Raw genomic sequence first — 19,192 nt, forward strand, 5'->3', positions numbered from 1 at the left:
AGGCTAGAATTGCCATAATAATATTAATTAATAGTAAGCACCAATTTTCATAGTCCCAGCACGGTGCAAACTTAGATCCCCATCATACCATCAGTTCCAGACAGGGTGGAATGCCTGGAAGGGCTGGTGCAAATCAGAACTAGAAAGCCAGAGCAGTATTTGGAAAGCACCATGTATAGTGCAGGAAAAGCCTTTTTATCAAGAGCGCCCGGATAGCTCAGTCGGTAGAGCATCAGACTTTTAATCTGAGGGTCCAGGGTTCAAGTCCCTGTTCGGGCGCAGAAGCTTTTGCATCACGGGGCCATTCAATACAGTGGAAGCAGCGTTACAAACTAAAAACCCAACGTTTTTAAAAGCCCGATGTCTTTTTAAAGAGCAGGCACCTATGTCAAATCCGTGCACGAGCCCGGCGCTCCCCGTGCGGAGAGCGTCGGCCAAAGTGGGAATCTAACAGTGTCGTGGGCTTTGCAGCGGCTGTTGCAGGAGAAACAAAACAGGCGAAGGCAGAGAGGAAAAAAGAGACTGAAAAATAAACGAAAGGGGGGAAGAAAAAAAAACCCAAGGATTCGCCCGAACAGGGACTTGAACCCTGGACCCTCAGATTAAAAGTCTGATGCTCTGCCGACTGAGCTATCCGGGCTCCTTACTGTAATGAGCCACTGGAAGAGGTAAAAGAGCTAAGCTGGAGGCGGGGCTGAGCAGGAAAGTAGCCACTGGTAGTGACTGGTCATGCATTATGCAAAGCGAGGGAGAGCTGCGCTACGAGAACGGGGGTTGAGCATCAACTGTGCAGGGGATGAGGGGCAGAACTCCCCCTAACAAAGCTTGTGGGGGAAGCCGAGCCCTGTTCCAGGACCAGGAGGGTCCTCACTGCATCAAAGAAAATGTCTTTGCAACCCTCTAGAGCCTGCAGCCCCTTTGCTCGTGAGCGGGCTGCATGTTGACTGTTAGCATATAGTGATCTCTGTATGCCAAGTGCATGGTCAGGAAAGATTTGTCATATTCGTAACAGATTTTAAGGCGACGGTTTTGTGCAGAGAGAACAAGCTTGGTGTCCACAGAGGGTGGTGGCACATTTTGGGGCATTACTTTGCACGGGGTGATTGTAGGGGGCACAGATCCCTGCACACGCTGAGGGTGCATTGCATTGCACAGTGACTGTGGGGGACACAGATCCCTGCACACACTGCGGTGCATTGCATTGCATTGCACAGTGACTGGGGGGACACAGATCCCTGCACACGCTGGGGGCGCATTGCACAATGACTGTGGGGGGCAGAGATCCCTGCACACGCTGGGGGTACATTGCATTGCACAGTGACCGGGGGGGGGGGGCACAGATCCCTGCACACGCTGGGGGTACATTCCATTGCACAGTGACCGGGGGGGGGGGCACAGATCCCTGCACACGCTGGGGGCGCATTGCACAGTGACTGTGGGGGGCAGAGATCCCTGCACACGCTGGGGTGTATTGCATTGCACAGTGGCTGTGGTGAGCACTGCTCTCTGGGCACACTGATGGTGCATTGCATTGCACAGTGACTGTGAGGACACAGATATCTGCACATACTGCAGGGCCGGGTGCACTGCTTAAGTTGGGCCCAGTTTTGTTTGTTACTTTCCTTCCTCCAGTTCGGTCTCTGCCCCAGTGCCCTTGCCCCCTCACGGTCCTCCAGCAGCTCGGCGGCGCTGGGACACTCCCTCTCTTCCCCTGGCATCTCTATGGTAAGCGCCTCGCTGGCCGACCTTCCCCGACGCCTCCTTTCTAGGCCTGGCTTCCGGTGTTCTCTATGGTCGCAGTCCATCCAGCAGGACTCTCCCCACGCAGTCCCTGCGGAAGTGGCCGCGCCGCCATGTTGGCTGGGAGGGGAAGTGGAGGCCTGGCCCCCCACTAAGATGGAGGAGAGGAGCCAACTGGGGGCCTAGGGCCCCCTCAGGCCGAAGGGCGAGCTGGGGCCCATGGAGCAGCGCTAGGGTGAGCCCGGGGACCTGCCTGGAGGGGCGGGGAGGCCCTGAGGCCTGGGTCCTGCTCCCAGCCTCCTGGCTTGGGTGTCAGAGGGCATAGCCTGGGGCGGGGGGGGGGCATAAGGGGTCATGGCATAAGGGCAGCAGCGGGGTGGGGGATGTGGAGGCAGCAGGGCAGGGGGCAGCAGGCAGCGGGGAGAGGGGGGATATCCGCCTGGGGGACAGGCCCTGCTGGGGGGATAGGTGCATGCAGGGGATGCAGGTTGTGGCAAGGCCAGGGGAGTGGGAGGCGGTGTAGCGGCTGGATTACCTGTCTGGCTGTCGAGACACCTCGCAGAGGGCACTGGCGGGACCACAGCCTCGCACAGCTGCTGTTGTTATTTAAAAGTTTAAGTTGTGGGCTTTCGCTTTGATGTATTTCTGCTCAACATTGTGTGTGTGGGGGTGTGTTGAGGTGTGTGTCTACACCCATTAATGTAAAAGAAAATCTCCCTTCTGGCTGGAATCATCCTTGTTCCGATAGTGAGCACATTCACGTTTGGGCTGCTGTGGTATTGCGTTAGACAGCTGTGGATGGCACCGTGCTGCTGTTTGACGTTTGTTTTGCAGTGATGATAAACTCAGTGCGACTTTGTAAAAATAGAGCCCTGGCAAGGACAGATGCAGTTGTGCCATTCAGAAATTAATGTGTGTTTCTGAACATTTTAATATTTATATCGTTAGTTTCATTTTTCAGTGATCAGTTTTAGGGAGTGCTGACAGTTGTCTGACGATGTATGGTTTGCTGTTAGATGATGTTTGCTATACCTGGTCCATCAATAAAAGGAGCACTTGGCAAGTGTTTCTGTGTTTACCGTTTTCTGTTTTTTCCCCCTTTTTTCCCTTTAAACTGTCACATGTCTAACAGCTACCTAAAGCATGACTTGGTACCTTTGACAGCCTTTGGAGGAACTGCTGATAGGAGCATGTTACTGCCTGATTAGGAGGGAAAATTAAGGCGGGGGCGCGCGCAGATCTGTACGTCATCGGATGCGCCGTAATTTTGACGTTGGATGCTGGCACGCCTGCCCAGAAATGAATGCTGGCAAAAGCCCATCTGTAGTTTAGGAACTAGCCATTCTGCTAAGTGCAACTTAAAAACAAGGAAGCATTTTAGGAAAGGATTAGTAAGGATTTAAAAAAAGAGGGACTGAAAAGCATGCAGTTTCGTAACTGTCTTGTTGTAAAGTGTGTGTGTCTGTTTTTAAAGTGTGCTTTTTTGCTTCCTGGAGTTTTGTCTTGATCTTCCAAAATGATCAACAGAAACAGTTACTGCCAACTTGGTGCCGAGTTTTTGAAAAGATGTTATGTTCAGCTGGCTTATTTAAAAGCTACATTAAAATGAGCTGTATTGCAAATGTCTGGTTAATTGTGACTTGGGTTGATGAAGCAGCTTCTAAATACATCCGATTGAATTTAACGGAAGAAAAATGTGAAGTCCAGATCTTTTTCGGAAAGGGGGTGGAGGCAGATAGGTGAGGGAAGTAGGGAGTGTGATGTTAAATGAGGATGAGATCTAGACAGATTTTAGGTCCTTTTTGTATCTGTAAGAGTGGAGTGTTGTTACTATATTGTGTAGATTTTAGGCTAATTTTGTTTGTGCTAGCTAGCATTCATTAGTGTTCCACTGTTGTATTACTGGCTGTGCAGCCCCAAGGTCACTGGGTGGCAGGTCAGGACCACTTATCTCTTGAGAAGCTTGTGGATTAGGGTTTAAGACCTTTGGCCCTGATACCCACCTTGTGTCTCTAATATGCTGCCTATAGTGAGTCAAGTTCACTTGTGTATAAATAAGCATTTAAACTGCCCCCTGGGGGTAGCAGTTGTAGAAATGCTAAAGCAGAAATGGTTCCGCTGGCATTTTAGCCTCTCTAGTCTAGACCTGGTTGGAGCAGGGTTAGACAGTGACTGTCCTGCAATAGAGCTGCCACCGCTGAAGCTGCATGGGTGGAAGTTGAACTGGGGGAATTCTTAGCAAAAAATGTTGGTCTAGACAGCGTGAGTGAGCATATTTTGGAAGTGTGTGTGTGTGGAGTTAGACTGGCAGACAGATATACAGCAGAGCCTGGTCATAGTGAAAGCTGGTATTAAAACATTGTTCTAGAAGTGGAACAAAGGTACCTATTTGCTTCAGTGTATTGTAGTATGTAAACTTCTGTTCTAATACGCCTGTACCTGCTTACAGTCAAGTTCTCCTGTGGAAGACATGACTTCAGTATAAGGGGATTCCCTTTACTGTGTCACTGCTGCTGGGACATATGTGGTTCTCAGCCTCAGTTCCTTTTTCAATGTCTATTAAATGACTAGTAGAATGCATCTGGCACAGCATTGGTTACATCAGTTACAAAGCTATAACTGATAAGATATGTGACACGTGATCACTTTAATATGCACACCTGATAAAGGAAGGATCTATTTTTAAAATCTAGATTTTCTACTCCTTATTTTAAATTTCTGTTTGGAAATCTCAGTGATGATTGAAACATTTTGTATAAGAGATACTATACAAAACTGATCTCCAAATGCGTTAGAGTTATACCATTATGGACACAATTTCTCTCCTTTTGCTATTATTTAAGAGCCATAGGGCAAGGAAGAAGTGATTTTGGGGACATGTTCCTTTGAGCATCTTTTGAAAGATACTAGAAAAATAACCCCAGAGCAAATAGAAATGTTAATGCCAGCCATAGAAAACCACCTCTATTTTGTAGCTGCAAAAACCCTCAGCTAAAACGTGACTTGTAAAAGTGAAAGAAATGGGGATAATCTTAGCATGTCTTGTTTTCCATCCCCCAAAATAGAGGCTGCACGATGTAGTGTTTAAAGCACAGGACTGTAAGTCAGAGAGACCACTAGTCTGTTCCTCCTTGCTCTGCCACTGACTAGCTATGTGACCTCTGTCAAGTCAAGTCAGTGGGTCAACATCAATTTAAAAAATCACTCTTCACTTAGATGAGTGTGTGTGGGGAAACTATCTACTGTTATTGCAAGTATGGCGGTTATGTGGTCTAGGGCAGTGTTTCTCAACTTTTTGATACCAGGGACTGGCTTGCTGCCTTCCTGAACTGTGTCCAGGAGATCTCAGGGGCTGGCGTTGGTCCACAGACCAGTTGTTGAGAAATACCGTCTAGTGAACAGGGCACTGAGTAGGGAGTCAGGACACCTGGGTTCTACTCCCAGCTTGGCCACTTACCTGCCGTGTCCTGACAGTGGGCAAGTCACTTCCCCTCTGTGTCTCTTTCCTCCCAACCTTGTCTCTTTGTCTATTTAGACTGAAAATAATTCAGAGCAGGGACTGTCTGTTTTTTTTTGTCTGTACAGCACCTGGCACAATGGGGTTCTGATCTCAGTTGGGGCTTTTAGAAGCTACTATAAATACAAATAATAACTTCAAAACCATGATCTTGCAACTACTTCCTGCGAGTGACCCCCTTGCCTATGCAAAAATTCCACTGACTTCCTATATATGTACTTTGTATATATGAAGTTGGGTGTCAAAGGTTATTTTACAGATTGTATGTTAATCAGGGTGTTCTAGGGACGATAGGGACAAGCAAAAATAAAACCTAGATGAGAAACTCATCACCAATTCCTATTAAGCTACAGTAATAAATATGATCAATTTCTTCAGCATATAAAAGCCTTTGATTTAGGACAGAGGAAAAAAGCAGCTCTTTGCTGATACTACTTGCATAAATTAAGTTCCTACAGGTCCCTGCTTGTCTTGTAGAAGGAGGTGTTACCAGAATAAAGTGGTGGCTGGGTTATACAATCAAAGATTATGGTACCATGTATTTTTTTTCCCTTTGACTGTCTGAATCCAAATCAGTTTACTAGGATTTCTGTTGTTCATCAAGTAGTGTAGAGACTCAAAGGACTTATAGAAAGTAATCACTCACAGCCCTGTCCTTTCAAAGGGAAAAAAAGCCCATTAGGATAGGATTACTGCAAACATGTTTGTCTACAGTAGGTTTTTAGATGTATCATTGGTGACAAATACTGTGTCGTTGGTGGTTGATTTAGGAAGATTTGCAGAGCCATTTGCCAGTGCTTCAGGGTTTTGGTTTTATTTATTTATTTTTTTTGAATAATCAACTTGAAAATAAATCTAGATTTCCCTCTTCCTCCCCCCCAAAAAACGGTTTTGCAATAAAAGAACATTGCATCATTTTTTGCAAATCTTAATTATTAATTATCAGAGGCGTAGCCGTGTTAGTCTATATCCACAAAAACGACGAGGAGTCCGGTGGCACCTTAAAGACTAACAGATTTATTTATGCCCAAATAAATCTGTTAGTCTTTAAAGTGTCACCGGACTCCTCGTTGTTTTAATTATTAATTGTTATCTATCTCAGATTAGCTTTGTTTGGTTTTTATTGGCAGTCCTTCACGTGTCTTGATAAACTCAAAATTCCTACCGTGTGGCAGATATATCATGACTTAAAAAAAGACTTCTGCAAACAAAGCCCTGACCCCTTAAAGTATTTTTTTTTAATGGCAGATCTGAATTTACCTTACAGTACTTTAAAAAAAATTAAATCAAATAAGTCTTAAATGCAGCGTCACTGCCTGTGTTACGGTAGGTAATATATTACAAAACTCTTGTGCAATAAAATCTGTCTTTTCACGGTTCCTGAAGGAATATCATAAATCTTTGTCAAAGCAAAGAATAAAAAGCACGCAACTCTAAGTGAGAGTAGGACAGCAAAAATTAACTAATTTAAAGTCACATAGGTTATACAAAATGAAAGATCACTTTATATTGTTGCATAACTTTATATCAGTGCTGTATCACTTGAAGCCCGTGAGGATACATTGAGGCTGGGTAGAATAGAAAAGCTTACCCTCTCCCCTCCAAATGCCTGTAACCTGGTACCATTTTCTGCAGTCATCTCACAGAGATTCATAGACTCATAGACTTTAAGGTCAGAAAGGACCATTGTGGTCATCTAGTCTGACCTCCCGCATGATGCAGGCCACAAAAGCTGACCCACCCACTTTCCCTTAACTCAGCTGTTGAAGTCTCCAGATCGTGATTTAAAGACTTCAAGTCGCAGAGAATCCTCCAGCTTGCGACCCCTGCCCTATGCTGCGGAGGAAGGCGAAAAACCTCCAGGGCCTCTGCCAATCTACCCTGGAGGAAAATTCCTTCCCGACCCCAAATATGGCGATCAGTAGAACCCCGAGCATACAGGCAAGAATCTCCAGCCGGACCCTCATTTTACCAGCGATGGCACGTTATTGCCTAATTGACTAAAATCACGTTATCCCATCAAACCATTCCCTCCATGAACTTATCTAGCCTAATCTTGAAGCCAGGGAGGTCTTTCGCCCCCACCATTTCCCTCGGAAGGCTGTTCCAAAATTTCACCCCTCTGACGGTTAGAAACCTTCGTCTAATTTCAAGCCTAAACTTCCCCACGGCCAGTTTATATCCATTCGTTCTCGTGTCCACATTAGTACTGAGCTGAAATAATTCCTCTCCCTCCCTGGTATTTATCCCTCTGATATATTTAAAGAGAGCAATCATATCCCCCCTCAGCCTTCTTTTGGTTAGGCTAAACAAACCGAGCTCCTCGAGTCTCCTTTCATAGGAAAGGTTTTCCATTCCTCGGATCATCCTAGTGGCCCTTCTCTGTACCCGTTCCAGTTTGAGTTCATCCTTTTTAAACATAGGAGACCAGAACTGCACACAGTACTCCAAATGAGGTCTCACCAGCGCCTTGTATAACGGAAGCAGCACCTCCTTGTCCCTACTAGAAATACCTCGCCTAACGCATCCCAAGATCGCATTAGCTTTTTTCACAGCCACGTCACATTGCCGACTCATAGTCATCCTGCGATCAACCAGGACTCCGAGGTCCTTCTCCTCCTCCGTCACTTCCAACCTATGCGTCCCCAGCTCATAACTAAAATTCTTGTTAGTCATCCCTAAATGCATCACCTTACACTGTGTGTACCAGAGATGTGTGTACCAGAGCAGCTAAAGCAGGGTTGTTAGTTTGTAATAGTACCTTGCAGCAAGAGTCCCATCTGCACTACTAAAATCTATTATTAGAGCCCTGCTTTGTATCCGCATCTGATCCTCAATTTGCAAAAATGATCCCCTGATATCCGCGGAATTGCAGGGCTTTAGATATAAAATTTGAATCCGCATCCATCCGTGATCCGCAAAAATGGTCTGCTGCAGGGCACTATCTATTATGTTGGTAGGATGGAGTGACAACTGTTTGGTTTTGTGGACTTCACAGTTTCTAAATGGTGTTCCTGAGTCGTATTCATCAAAATTATTATGAATCATAGACTATCAGAGTTGGAAGGGACCTCAGGAGGTCATCTAGTCCAGCCCCCTGCTCAAAGCAGGACCAATAATCCCCAGACAGATTTTTGCCCCAGATCCCTAAATGGCCCCCTCAAGGATTGAGCTCACAACCCTGGGTTTAGCAGGCCAATGCTCAAACCACTGAGCTATGAGATGGCAAGACATTAAATTTTGAGAGTTTAGTCGTATTTGGACTTGCAGATAGATGCCTTTCAGCCATGGTACTCAAAAGCTAGATATAAACATTTAAGCACTGCGACCCTCCTTCTTTCAGTGACCTCACATTGTCTACATCAGGGTTTAGGTCAGCTTAACTACACTTGCTCAGGGTTGTGGATTTTTGAGTTGGGTCAAGTTAACTTTTTGGCATAGACCAGGCCAAAGGGTATGTGTCTCTACTGCAGAGTTAGGCCGTGTCTATATGTGCAGTCTTGTGAAGATGCTCTATGCCCGTTGACGTAAAAAAAACCACCTCTGCAAGCAGCATAAGCTGTGTCAGCGGGAGAAGCATTGAGTATGGACTGAGACTCAGGAGACCAGCTGTGTCAGTGACCTTGGACAATTGCTCCTTGCTTGTGTCTCCTTGTGTAAAGGCTAATAATCCTAACTATGACTAAACAGATGGGCTGTCAGAGTCTAACTTCATAGCACCGTACATGTCTGAAGGCACCAAAAAGGGAACTGTTGCTTTGGTCAAACTCTTCCCATCCCAGGTTGCTTTAGCATCTGCATATAGAATTTGTTTAGAACTTGTGTGTCCTTTGGTGTGAAGGGGATGAGGGCTCCAATGATATTTGGGGCTCTTTGTTATGTTGATCCCATCAATTTGAAGGGTGGGAGTTTAATCACTAGCATTTAGTTCTTCCACCCACTGTGTACCTCCCCTTGCTGACTCATGAAGCTGCTATTGTCTGTAAGGCTTTCCAGTGGGGTAAAACTGTGACTTAGCTGTTACTGTCCACTCTGACTCATTAAGAACTTGCCTCAACATGTCACAGAAGACTTTGTCTTTGAACAGGCAGGTCACAACAGAAAGAAGAACTGTCTGGGATTTGCAGATGAGCGTGGGAATACTTTATCCTAGTATTCATCTCCCAGTGAGCAAGATTTTTCTAGAGCATAGTGAAGGTGGGTGGAGGGGGGTGGGAGTGTCACCAGTGCAAATCAGCCTGAGATGGTTAGTGAACAGAAATTGTAAATTTCATAAAAGCAAATTGAAGACATGCTTCTTGGGTGCTGAAGGATTTCTGCCCCAGCTGCTCTTACAAGGCTTCCTGTCCAGGTAGCTGAGCAGCTAGGTTTAACTTACCTAGGAGAGAATTGGTTTTGGATTGCTCAGGTTATTGGCAAACTATAAAACAATTGCATGGGCTGATACAGTAATTTTAGATTTTAGGATGTACGTGCATGGAAGATTGATTTCCTAAAGCTTCTAAGAAACGGAAGTGGTTAAACTCAGGACCTGCTGGTTCTGACTTGCTACTAAACGAAACCTTGTTGTTGTTTCAGTTTATGCTGTAGACAGCTACTTCACTGCCAAAATGACATCTTCGACCTCTGAACAGTATCCAGCATCTGAGAATGCCTGCAGAATCGCACTTGGACAAGCTAACCAGGTAATCTCCCCTTCCCACTCTACCCCCCCAGACACACACGCTCTTGGCTTTCCTCTCTCCTTATTAAAAATAAGGCCAGTGAAGCCCTACTAGAGCAGCTTTGACTTCATGGCACGTGGCCTTTTGTACGGGGTGGAATGAATAGTCTTCCATCAAGTGAGTGGTTTGTGAACATTAACTACCAGTGCCACTGGTATGGATGATAGATAGGTAATATTGGACTGACATTTAAAATAGTGGGGGAAAAAGTGAGGTGGGTTAAACTGGCCACACAGGAAAGTGCATAATGTGTGTATTTCCAGGCTTCATACCTTATTTAGGCTATGCCTACATTAGCAAGCTTACAGCGGCACAACTGTACCGATGCAGCTACGCTGCTATAAGATCTCTTGTGTGGCCGCTCAATGTCCACGGGAGAGAGCTCTTCCAGCAACATAATTAATCCACCCTCAACGAGTGGCAGTAGCTATGTCGGCAGGAGAAGCTCTCCTGCTGACATAGCACTGTGTGCACTAGCGTTTATGCCAGCATAATGTCCCTAGCCTCTGTTTGCCAGAAGCTGGGAATGGGTGACAGGGGATGGATCACTTGATGATTCCCTGTTCTGTTCATTCCCTCTGGGGCACCTAGCACTGGCCACTGTCGGAAGACCGGATACTGGGCTAGATGGACCTTTGGTCTGACCCAGTAGGGCCGTTCTTATGTTCTTATAATTTACGTTGCTCAGGGGAGTGGGCTATTCATACCCCTGAGTGACATAAATTTTGCTGACATAAGTGGTAGTGTAGACATAGCCTTACATGGGACCACACAGAGTTCCTTTTTAAAAACTCTGGACTACATGGAACTGTTAAATTATGCAGTTCCTCAGAATATGAAAAGACACTCATCTGTGTGACCTAGTTTATAAAGCCAATAACATCTCTCTCTCTCTTGGAGCTACCTTGAACACTGAACACGTGCTGTTCCCCATACCAATCTATTCCCAGGGGATTGGTGGAATGAGTGCCAATATGTCGTAGCCTGACTGCTTTAGGAAAGCTATCCAAAGCCAGCGTGGCAATTCTTTAGCGTAGAGTGTGGGAATCTGGAAAACTGGCACTGCGTCAACATGTTGGCTGCCAGTCAAAGAGAAAAATCTGCAGTGTGAGCTATGGCTAGAAAAATGCAGTCTACAAACTCTGATGAGTGGGTTCTCCAAGACAAGAATGGGGCTGTATCTTGGTTTCATTGGTAAGAGCATGTGTCTGGCTGGGGGCGGGGAGTGTAAATTAGACTCTGAAGGGACTCAAACTCCCCTATATACTTAATTTATAAAATCCATCTGAGTCCCATGCAGAATTGATTAACATGCTTCTTTATTCAGCGCATTCTACTGAAAATTTATAAATAAATAAGCAGACTTTGATGTTAGTACAGAAATATTGGCTGCTTACACCCATTATTTTGGGGAATATGGAATGAACTAACATTCTCGTCTCCAATTTGGCTTCATTGTGGTAGCTAAGGTGCTATTTTAAATATTCAAATTAATTTAGGCAATTTTTTTTTAAACACAGAAAAGGGAGGGTGAGGAGGTAGTTATTTAAAATGAAGAAAAATCCACGACAGTGGTCCTTAGCTTGGAGAAGTAAAACTGTCTTGTACTTGCATTAATTGCGCTCATAAGAACATTGTATTAGTACTGGCACAAGCTTTTACTTTCATTGAGCTAAATTCGTTATGTCCTAACAAAATGGCTGGTGTTGAAAAGAAGAATTGTGGCATGAGTTTGGACATTCCTTGCTCTGTTTGATTTGATCTTAAAAGGTGAAAGGTTTTTTTTAAGAATGAATCTAGCAGTGATAATGATGTGGGAGTAGATAGCTCAGAGTAGTTTAAGGCGAAGATAAACGCATTCTTAGAATTTGAAAAGTGTGTGCGCGCAGTGGGATGAATTCCTGCCTGAGTATTGTCTGGCAGCTGAGTTCTTGACCAATTAGTTGGTGACAAATAGTAACAAAACTCCTCATGCCTCAGGCAGGAGCTTGGTGATTCCAACTCTACCTGGAGGCTAGGGTGTAGTGGGCTTGGGAATTCTGAGTTGCCCTCCTCCTTTCAGGAAGTGAGGGCTTTTTGCAAGTGCATTTATATAGGGAGAGATCATAGAATATCAGGGTTGGAAGGGACCTCAGGAGGTCATCTAGTCCAACCCCCTGCTCAAAGCAGGACCAATCAGATTTTTACCCCAGTTCCCTAAATGGCCCCCTCAAGGATTGAACTCATAACCCTGGGTTTAGCAGGCCAATGCTCAAACCACTGAGCTAGCTCCGCTCCCCTCCCCCTGAGCCAGCTAGACACAGCTGAGCCCACCTTTGCTGGAGAAAAGATATAATGGGCCATTTACAGCAGGAAAGAGGTTCAGAGGCGTGCTTCAATAGAACAAGCCTTTGATAAGTGTTTGGAGAACAATAGAGTATTGTGTACAAAAACCCTTCCCACCACATCTTGCTGCTTGTATTCTAACCAGTGTATGATCTCTTACCCATGTGGAATAGAGCATGTGTGTGCAATGAGAGCTCATACCTACCCCACTACTTCAAGATGCCACTAGCCTAATGAAAGGACTGGACTGGATCATTGATTCTCTTAATCAATAAATCCTGTTTTCTTTCAAAAAATAACATTAGTCTGACAGAATTGTTGCTTCCAGCTGATTTATTTGAGCAGAAATAATTAGGCCAAGCTAGAAAGAGCTGTTCCCTGCCTCTGGTTTTCAGAACTTTTGTTTTTCTAGCCTTATGAAGCCATTTCAGAAGTGACAGGTGAAATTGGCCACAGTCTTCTAAAAGACTTCACTTGTAGTTGATGTAGCATTATTATAGCCCTAATTGGGTTTTGTTAACGCTGAAATGAGAAGGGGACAGGGCAAAAATTGTGAAAGCTGCAGTTTACATGCTGAGGGCAAGGTTCTGAGTGCAAATACGTCACCACTGTCTCCCCGAACACACACATGACTTTTTCTTTTGAGATGCAGCAATATGTAGTGTTTATCCAACATCAGGATTTGGTCCTAAAGTTAATCAATGTATGTTCAGAAAAATGCCACTGCTTTTGCATATAACCCTCCCAAAACACGCCACATTTTAAATCCATCCCCTCTGGCCTGCTGGTATTAAGTACTGAAGGATGCAAGAGGCGAATGGGAGAAAGGTTTCATGTAGCAATATTGGTTGTATTTATAAAACACCATAACATTCAGCTACTAATTTGAGCAATCAGGCTGGGGCACCTTGACGGTTTTGTGGAGAACGATACTGGTTTATGCCGTGGCATATCTCCCTAGGATGTTACTCTTTCAGGATGTGTGTGGATGGACTCAAGTAGGGCAGTTGGGGACTGATAACTATTTAAAACTTGCCACTGCTTTTTTTTGTAACATTCATACTACAACTTTAGCTGTCTCATCTGCTATTGAGATTTGCTCAGGTGTGTAGTGTGGAAGTAACCAAAGGAAAACTACCATGAAGTTGCTTCATGTTCACACTTGTGTGAGTGTATGCCCACGACAAGGGAGCCCCACTACCCGACCTATTAATACAAAATTTATAACTCTGGTGAGAGATTGGGTGGAAGTTTGGGGTCCACGGAAAGTGCAGGATCAGTCCTTTAATGCTACTTAAAATAAACTTTTATACGCTGCACCCTTTTCTTGTAATTTTTTGTCTCTATTCACAAGTTTTTAATAGCCAAATATCACCTATGGGCTGTGCAGAAGGGACCTATTCTATTCTTCCCATCCAATGAGCCAGATTTAAACCTGGTCTAATTGAAGTTAATGGTGTGGCCATTACATTATCCCTCACATGTCTAGCTAGTCAGCCTCTAGGATTCCCCTCACCTCGGGACTAATTCTCCAGTCCTTGCTCACATGACCAATCCCATGCAAGTTAATGGCACAGTGCAGATGACTAAGGTCTGCCTGATTGGGCCTCCTACTTTGCTGGCTGCGCTCATCTTGTATTAGGATCATAATGGTAGAGAAGTTGCATTGACTGACTTTTAATTCTGACTAGTGAAGCATACCGTTACAGATCCTGATCCTGCAATAAGCTCTGCTTGGGTAGGCCCATATTTATTTCAGCAGGGCTCTGAACAGACACAAGGGTCCATCTGCACGAAGCTCATTGCCCCAGACAGGATTGTCTTCTCTTCAAGCATACCTCAGATGCAGGTCATTAACTCTAGAAGAACATGAATGAGCCCTTGGGAGGGTACCTCAAAGACTAGCGATGTCCCCCTTGGCCAACAACTCACTGTAGAACCATTTGTCTGGACTTGCTATAATGATTGTATGACAGTCTTGCCATGAGGTGTGCCCCCAGCATTTATTAGTTACATAATTGATGCCCATGGACACAGTTCTTCTCAGTAGTTCACCACGTTATGTAGCCAATCCAAAACTATGTATTCTGTGTTTTAGGTACAACCGAAACTGCCACTCCTGAAGATTCTGCAAGCAGCAGGTGCACAAGGTGAAACCTTCACATTGAAAGAGGTGAGCCCAGGACTCTACTTTGATGGTTAAACCAAGAAAGTAGCTGTAATAATGGTCAGTTAATGGACGATTAATGTGCCACCTTGTGAATTTTGCATCCAGGACCTTGAAAATGGAAAATTATTTTATTATGAATTACTAAAATGCACTGGATTAGGAATTGGAAGAGCTGGGTTTTCTTAGTAGTTCTGCCACAGATTTGTGTTGTGGTCAGGATCTCCTCACTGAGTCCTCGTTCCTGCAAGCTGATTGGTGGGAGTGTAGCCTCACTGAAGTCAGTGGGGCTCCACTGGGACCCGTTCAGGTAAATCATCTTGCAGGATTGGGACCATAGGGCCTGGAAATCAGTGGGTGCAGAATTGGGTCTTTGAACTCCTGTGCCTTAGTGCCTCTATCTGTAAAATAGGGCTGCTTTATACATGGGGATATGAAGACTTTTTTGAGCAGAATGGCTCAGATCCTCAAAGGTATTTAGAATCCTAAGTCCTATTGAAATCAATGGGAGTTAGGTGCCTTAATATCTTTGTGGATCTGGGTCAAAGTGCTTTGAGATCCTCTGATGGAATCCCTATAAGAGTGCAAAATATGAATGAAAATTATTATATATCTTGAGAATCCAGAAACAGCTTTAGGAGAGATGTAATGGATAGCTGCACTCTTGAGAGATTGTCAGAGACGCGTTGCAATTGTTTTACTATCATTCATTGCTTGAAAGTTCTTAAATTGTACTTCAGTTGATATTTTCTCTTAAGTTTCTTTTGAAACGTCTTGTCAGCTAAACCTAAGACACGCTGTGAATTCATTTAAGATTAAAATGCAAAATGTATACAAGATTTAAAAAATGACACTGTCTGTGATTTACAGGGGTATCCTGTCAGCAAAGAATTAAATGTGGCGGTTTTTCATTATGAATGTGTCAGATATTCCCGCAGAGCTGTGTGACTTATTTTAAACTCTTATGCATTTAAACAACATATTTAGAGTCTAAATTTTTTTGCAAAAACAAGTTGAATGCTTTGAATGGGGCGGGGGGAGGGGGTGTTTAATTTTAAATGCAGGCTGCTACAGTACACCTTAGTCATTCCTCTTGAGTGAATAGAAGTACTGTTAGCAACTTCTTTGGTTGCATTTATCTTTGTTCAGGTGAGCCCTCTTTTGCTTCTAATCAGGTGTCTAGTTTACCTAAATGTCCTCTTTGTAGCCAGTTCTGTGGCCTTAGTCCTCAAGTGACATTTTCTGTAGCAAAGGAATCATTTTCTCCCCGCACTTCTGTGTGGTTCCAATGCAAAGCATCTTGCATCTATGATCTTTGCTCTGTACCTGTGCCAAGCAAGTGGTCTCCTCCCACTTAACTTCAGCCTTCCTTCATGTTGAGTCACCATATTTTCTTGCCCTCCCACTTTCAAGAGAGAAGACAGTTGAAGACACACTTTGGTGGTTACAGAGAAGTACCAACTGTGTAGCAGGGGCCTGCTGCATTGCCACTAGAGAACAATCTTAGGGTCATTCTGAATAGCTGTTGTTACTATGTAGGATGTCAGCTGAGCCTTTGACCCAGCCAGCTGGGTTCTATTTGGCTGAGAAGGAGCCTGTGCATAGATTATAAATAACTTCAACCGTGTCCTGTTCTCTGTTGTAATCTGAGACAGCAAAGAGGTTTCTGGTTTGTTTGCTGACATTTTAAGTGGCTGGGATTAATGAAGGCGCGTCAGTGGGTAAAATCTTTCCATTTAATTCAATACTGAAGTTGGCGTTATTGTAAATTGGCCAAGACTACACTTCCCTTTTTTGATGAATCACATGGAAACTAGTGCTTTGATTAAATGCCAGAGCCAAATCAACTGCACTTGAAGTTACCGGAATATCGGTTCTTATATAGTGCAAAAAAACAGCATCTCATTTTGGGAAACGCTGGCACCATCTCGCTAAACATTTTGATGGTGCAGAGGGTGTGACAGTTTACCCCATAAGGCTTTATGGGGGGGTGCTTATAAATGTATGTGTGATATAACTGGAATAGGGTTTTGCGACATATGCCATGTAACATATCTATGTAAAGGTTATGATCTACTGGTTATGTTCATCCTAGTTGTATGCAGGCACCATTTGTGTGTTCAAAGTTATGTATACTTGCTTGATTTCTAAGTAAGCTTTGTGAGGCATTTAGTCAGCTTCTTTAGGAAGGAATTCGCAAGGTTAAGTACCCGATCTGGAAGCATTTGGGGAACAATGCGTCTTGGAATGCTCTAATCCACATAAGAAGTCTTCCTGGAGACATACAAGATACCATATGGACAATAGATTCAAAGATTCTAGGACTGGAAGCGACCTCAAGAGGTCATCGAGTCCAGTCCCCTGCCCTCTTGGCAGGACCAAATACTGTCTAGACCATCCCTGATAGACATTTATCTAACCTACTCTTAAATATCTCCAGAGATGGAGATTCCACAACCTCCCTAGGCAATTTATTCCAGTGTTTAACCACCCTGACAGGAACTTTTTCCTAATGTCCAACCTAAACCTCCCTTGCTGCAGTTTAAGCCCATTGCTTCTTGTTCTATCCTTAGAGGCTAAGGTGAACAAGTTTTCTCCCTCCTCCTTATGACACCCTTTTAGATACCTGAAAACTGTTGTTATGTCCCCTCTCAGTCTTCTCTTTTCCAGACTAAACAAACCCAGTTCTTTCAGCCTTCCTTCATAGGTCATGTTCTCAAGACCTTTAATCATTCTTGTTGCTCTTCTCCGGACCCTCTCCAATTTCTCCACATCTTTCTTGAAATGCGGTGCCCAGAACTGGACACAATACTCCAGCTGAGGCCTAACCAGCGCAGAGTAGAGCGGAAGAATGACTTCTCATGTCTTGCTCACAACACACCTGTTAATACATCCCAGAATCATGTTTGCTTCTTTTGCAACAGCATCACACTGTTGACTCATATTTAGCTTGTGGTCCACTATAACCCCTAGATCCCTTTCTGCTGTACTCCTTCCTAGACAGTCTCTTCTCATTCTGTATGTGTGAAACTGATTTTTCCTTCCTAAGTGGAGCACTTTGCATTTGTCTTTGTTAAACTTCATCCTGTTTACCTCAGACCATTTCTCCAATTTGTCCAGATCATTTTGAATTATGACCCTGTCCTCCAAAGCAGTAGCAATCCCTCCCAGTTTGGTATCATCTGCAAACTTAATAAGCGTACTTTCTATGCCAATATCTAAGTCATTAATGAAGATATTGAACAGAGCCGGTCCCAAAACAGACCCCTGCGGAACCCCACTCGTTATACCTTTCCAGCAGAATTGGGAACCATTAACAACAACTCTGAGTATGGTTATCCAGCCAGTTATGCACCCACCTTATAGTAGCCCCATCTAAATTGTATTTGGACAATGGCTTCTGCCTGTAAAGACAGATTTCAGAGTAGCAGCCGTGTTAGTCTGTATCCGCAAAAAGAACAGGAGTACTTGTGGCACCTTAGAGACTAACAAATTTATTAGAGCATAAGCTTTCGTGGGCTATCCGAAGAAGTGGGCTGTAGCCCACGAAAGCTTATGCTCTAATAAATTTGTTAGTCTCTAAGGTGCCACAAGTACTCCTGTTCTTTTTGTAAAGACAGAGTCATGCATGGACATGTGACTTGCCCAGGTGACTCCAGAACTCCATCTTGGAGCTGGACTTTGCATAGGAGTGAGGAGGGGGGTCTCCACCCACAAGAGAAAGTCTATTTAAACCCGTGGGAGACCCCTCCATTTGGTCTTCAGCTGGCTAAAGAGAGAGCCTCCCCACCCCCCAGAATACTTGGAAGAAACTGGAACAAAGGGGTGTGAGTGATTGTTGGACCCAGGCTAAAAGGAGATTAGCCTGTAAAAGGGAGCATTCTGGAACTGGTGAGGATCTTATCTGTATTCAATGTTTGATCAGACATAGATTTGCGCATTTTATTTTATTTTGTTTGGTGACTTCCTTTGTTCTGTCTGTTACTACTTGGAACCACTTAAATCCTACTTTCTGTATTTAATAAAATCACTTTTTACTTATTAATTAACTCAGAGTATGTATTAATACCTGGGGGAGCAAACAACTGTGCATATCTCTCTATCAGTGTTATAGAGGGCGAACAATTTATGAGTTTACTCTGCCTAAGCTTTATACAGGGTAAAACGGATTCATTTGGGTTTAGATCCCATTGGGAGTTGGGCATCTGAGTGCTAAAGACAAGCACACTTCTGTGAGCTGTTTTCAGGTAAACCTGCAGCTTTGGGGCAAGTAATTCAGACCCTGGGTCTGTGTTGGAGCAAACGGGAGTGTCTGGCTCAGCAAGACAGGGTGCTGGAGTCCTGAGCTGGTAGGGAAAACAGGAATAGAAGTAGTCTTGGCACATCAGTTGGCAGCTCCCAAGGGGGTTTCTGTGATCCAACCCGTCACAGAGGGAAAATGGGGACTAGAATGTGATCTTTACTTGTATTTTGTAGATTGTATTTCTTGAAACATTCAAAAGGGGGGACCTCTCCTCAGAAGAACTTGCCAAGAGACTATGCCAAACTTTTTTTTTTAAAAAAAACCTGCTTGGATCATGAATCTGGCTCAGATAATAACCAAAGTATACCCTGATATAGAGAACAAGGGTAGCCTACAGGTTTACTGGGATTTGGGAAATCTGGAGTCAAGTCCTGGCTTTACCACTGATTCACTGTCAGTGTCACATTGTCACAGCA

At 44.2% G+C, this 19,192-nt stretch overlaps 1 protein-coding gene and 2 non-coding genes across 3 annotated transcripts in view; 2 read left to right on the forward strand and 1 right to left on the reverse strand.

The window, feature by feature from the left end:
• The first annotated feature begins 206 nt into the window (after positions 1-206).
• On the forward strand, positions 207-279 carry TRNAK-UUU (transfer RNA lysine (anticodon UUU)). The gene has a single exon. It is a non-coding gene; the product is annotated as a tRNA-Lys (tRNA).
• A 288-nt stretch (positions 280-567) lies between these two features.
• On the reverse strand, positions 568-640 carry TRNAK-UUU (transfer RNA lysine (anticodon UUU)). Its single transcript has one exon. It is a non-coding gene; the product is annotated as a tRNA-Lys (tRNA).
• Positions 641-1,841: 1,201 nt separating this feature from the next.
• MDM4 (MDM4 regulator of p53) overlaps positions 1,842-19,192 on the forward strand; it is a 30,757-nt gene continuing 13,406 nt past the window's right edge. The window contains exons 1-3 of the mRNA XM_065403208.1: positions 1,842-1,975; positions 9,836-9,942; positions 14,405-14,479. Of these exons, the coding sequence (XP_065259280.1) occupies positions 9,868-9,942; positions 14,405-14,479 (150 nt within the window). The 5' untranslated portion in view covers positions 1,842-1,975; positions 9,836-9,867. The remainder of the gene's footprint in view (positions 1,976-9,835; positions 9,943-14,404; positions 14,480-19,192) is intronic.

The sequence above is a fragment of the Emys orbicularis genome, chromosome 4, assembly GCF_028017835.1.
Source record: "Emys orbicularis isolate rEmyOrb1 chromosome 4, rEmyOrb1.hap1, whole genome shotgun sequence".
Lineage (NCBI taxonomy): Eukaryota > Metazoa > Chordata > Testudines > Emydidae > Emys > Emys orbicularis.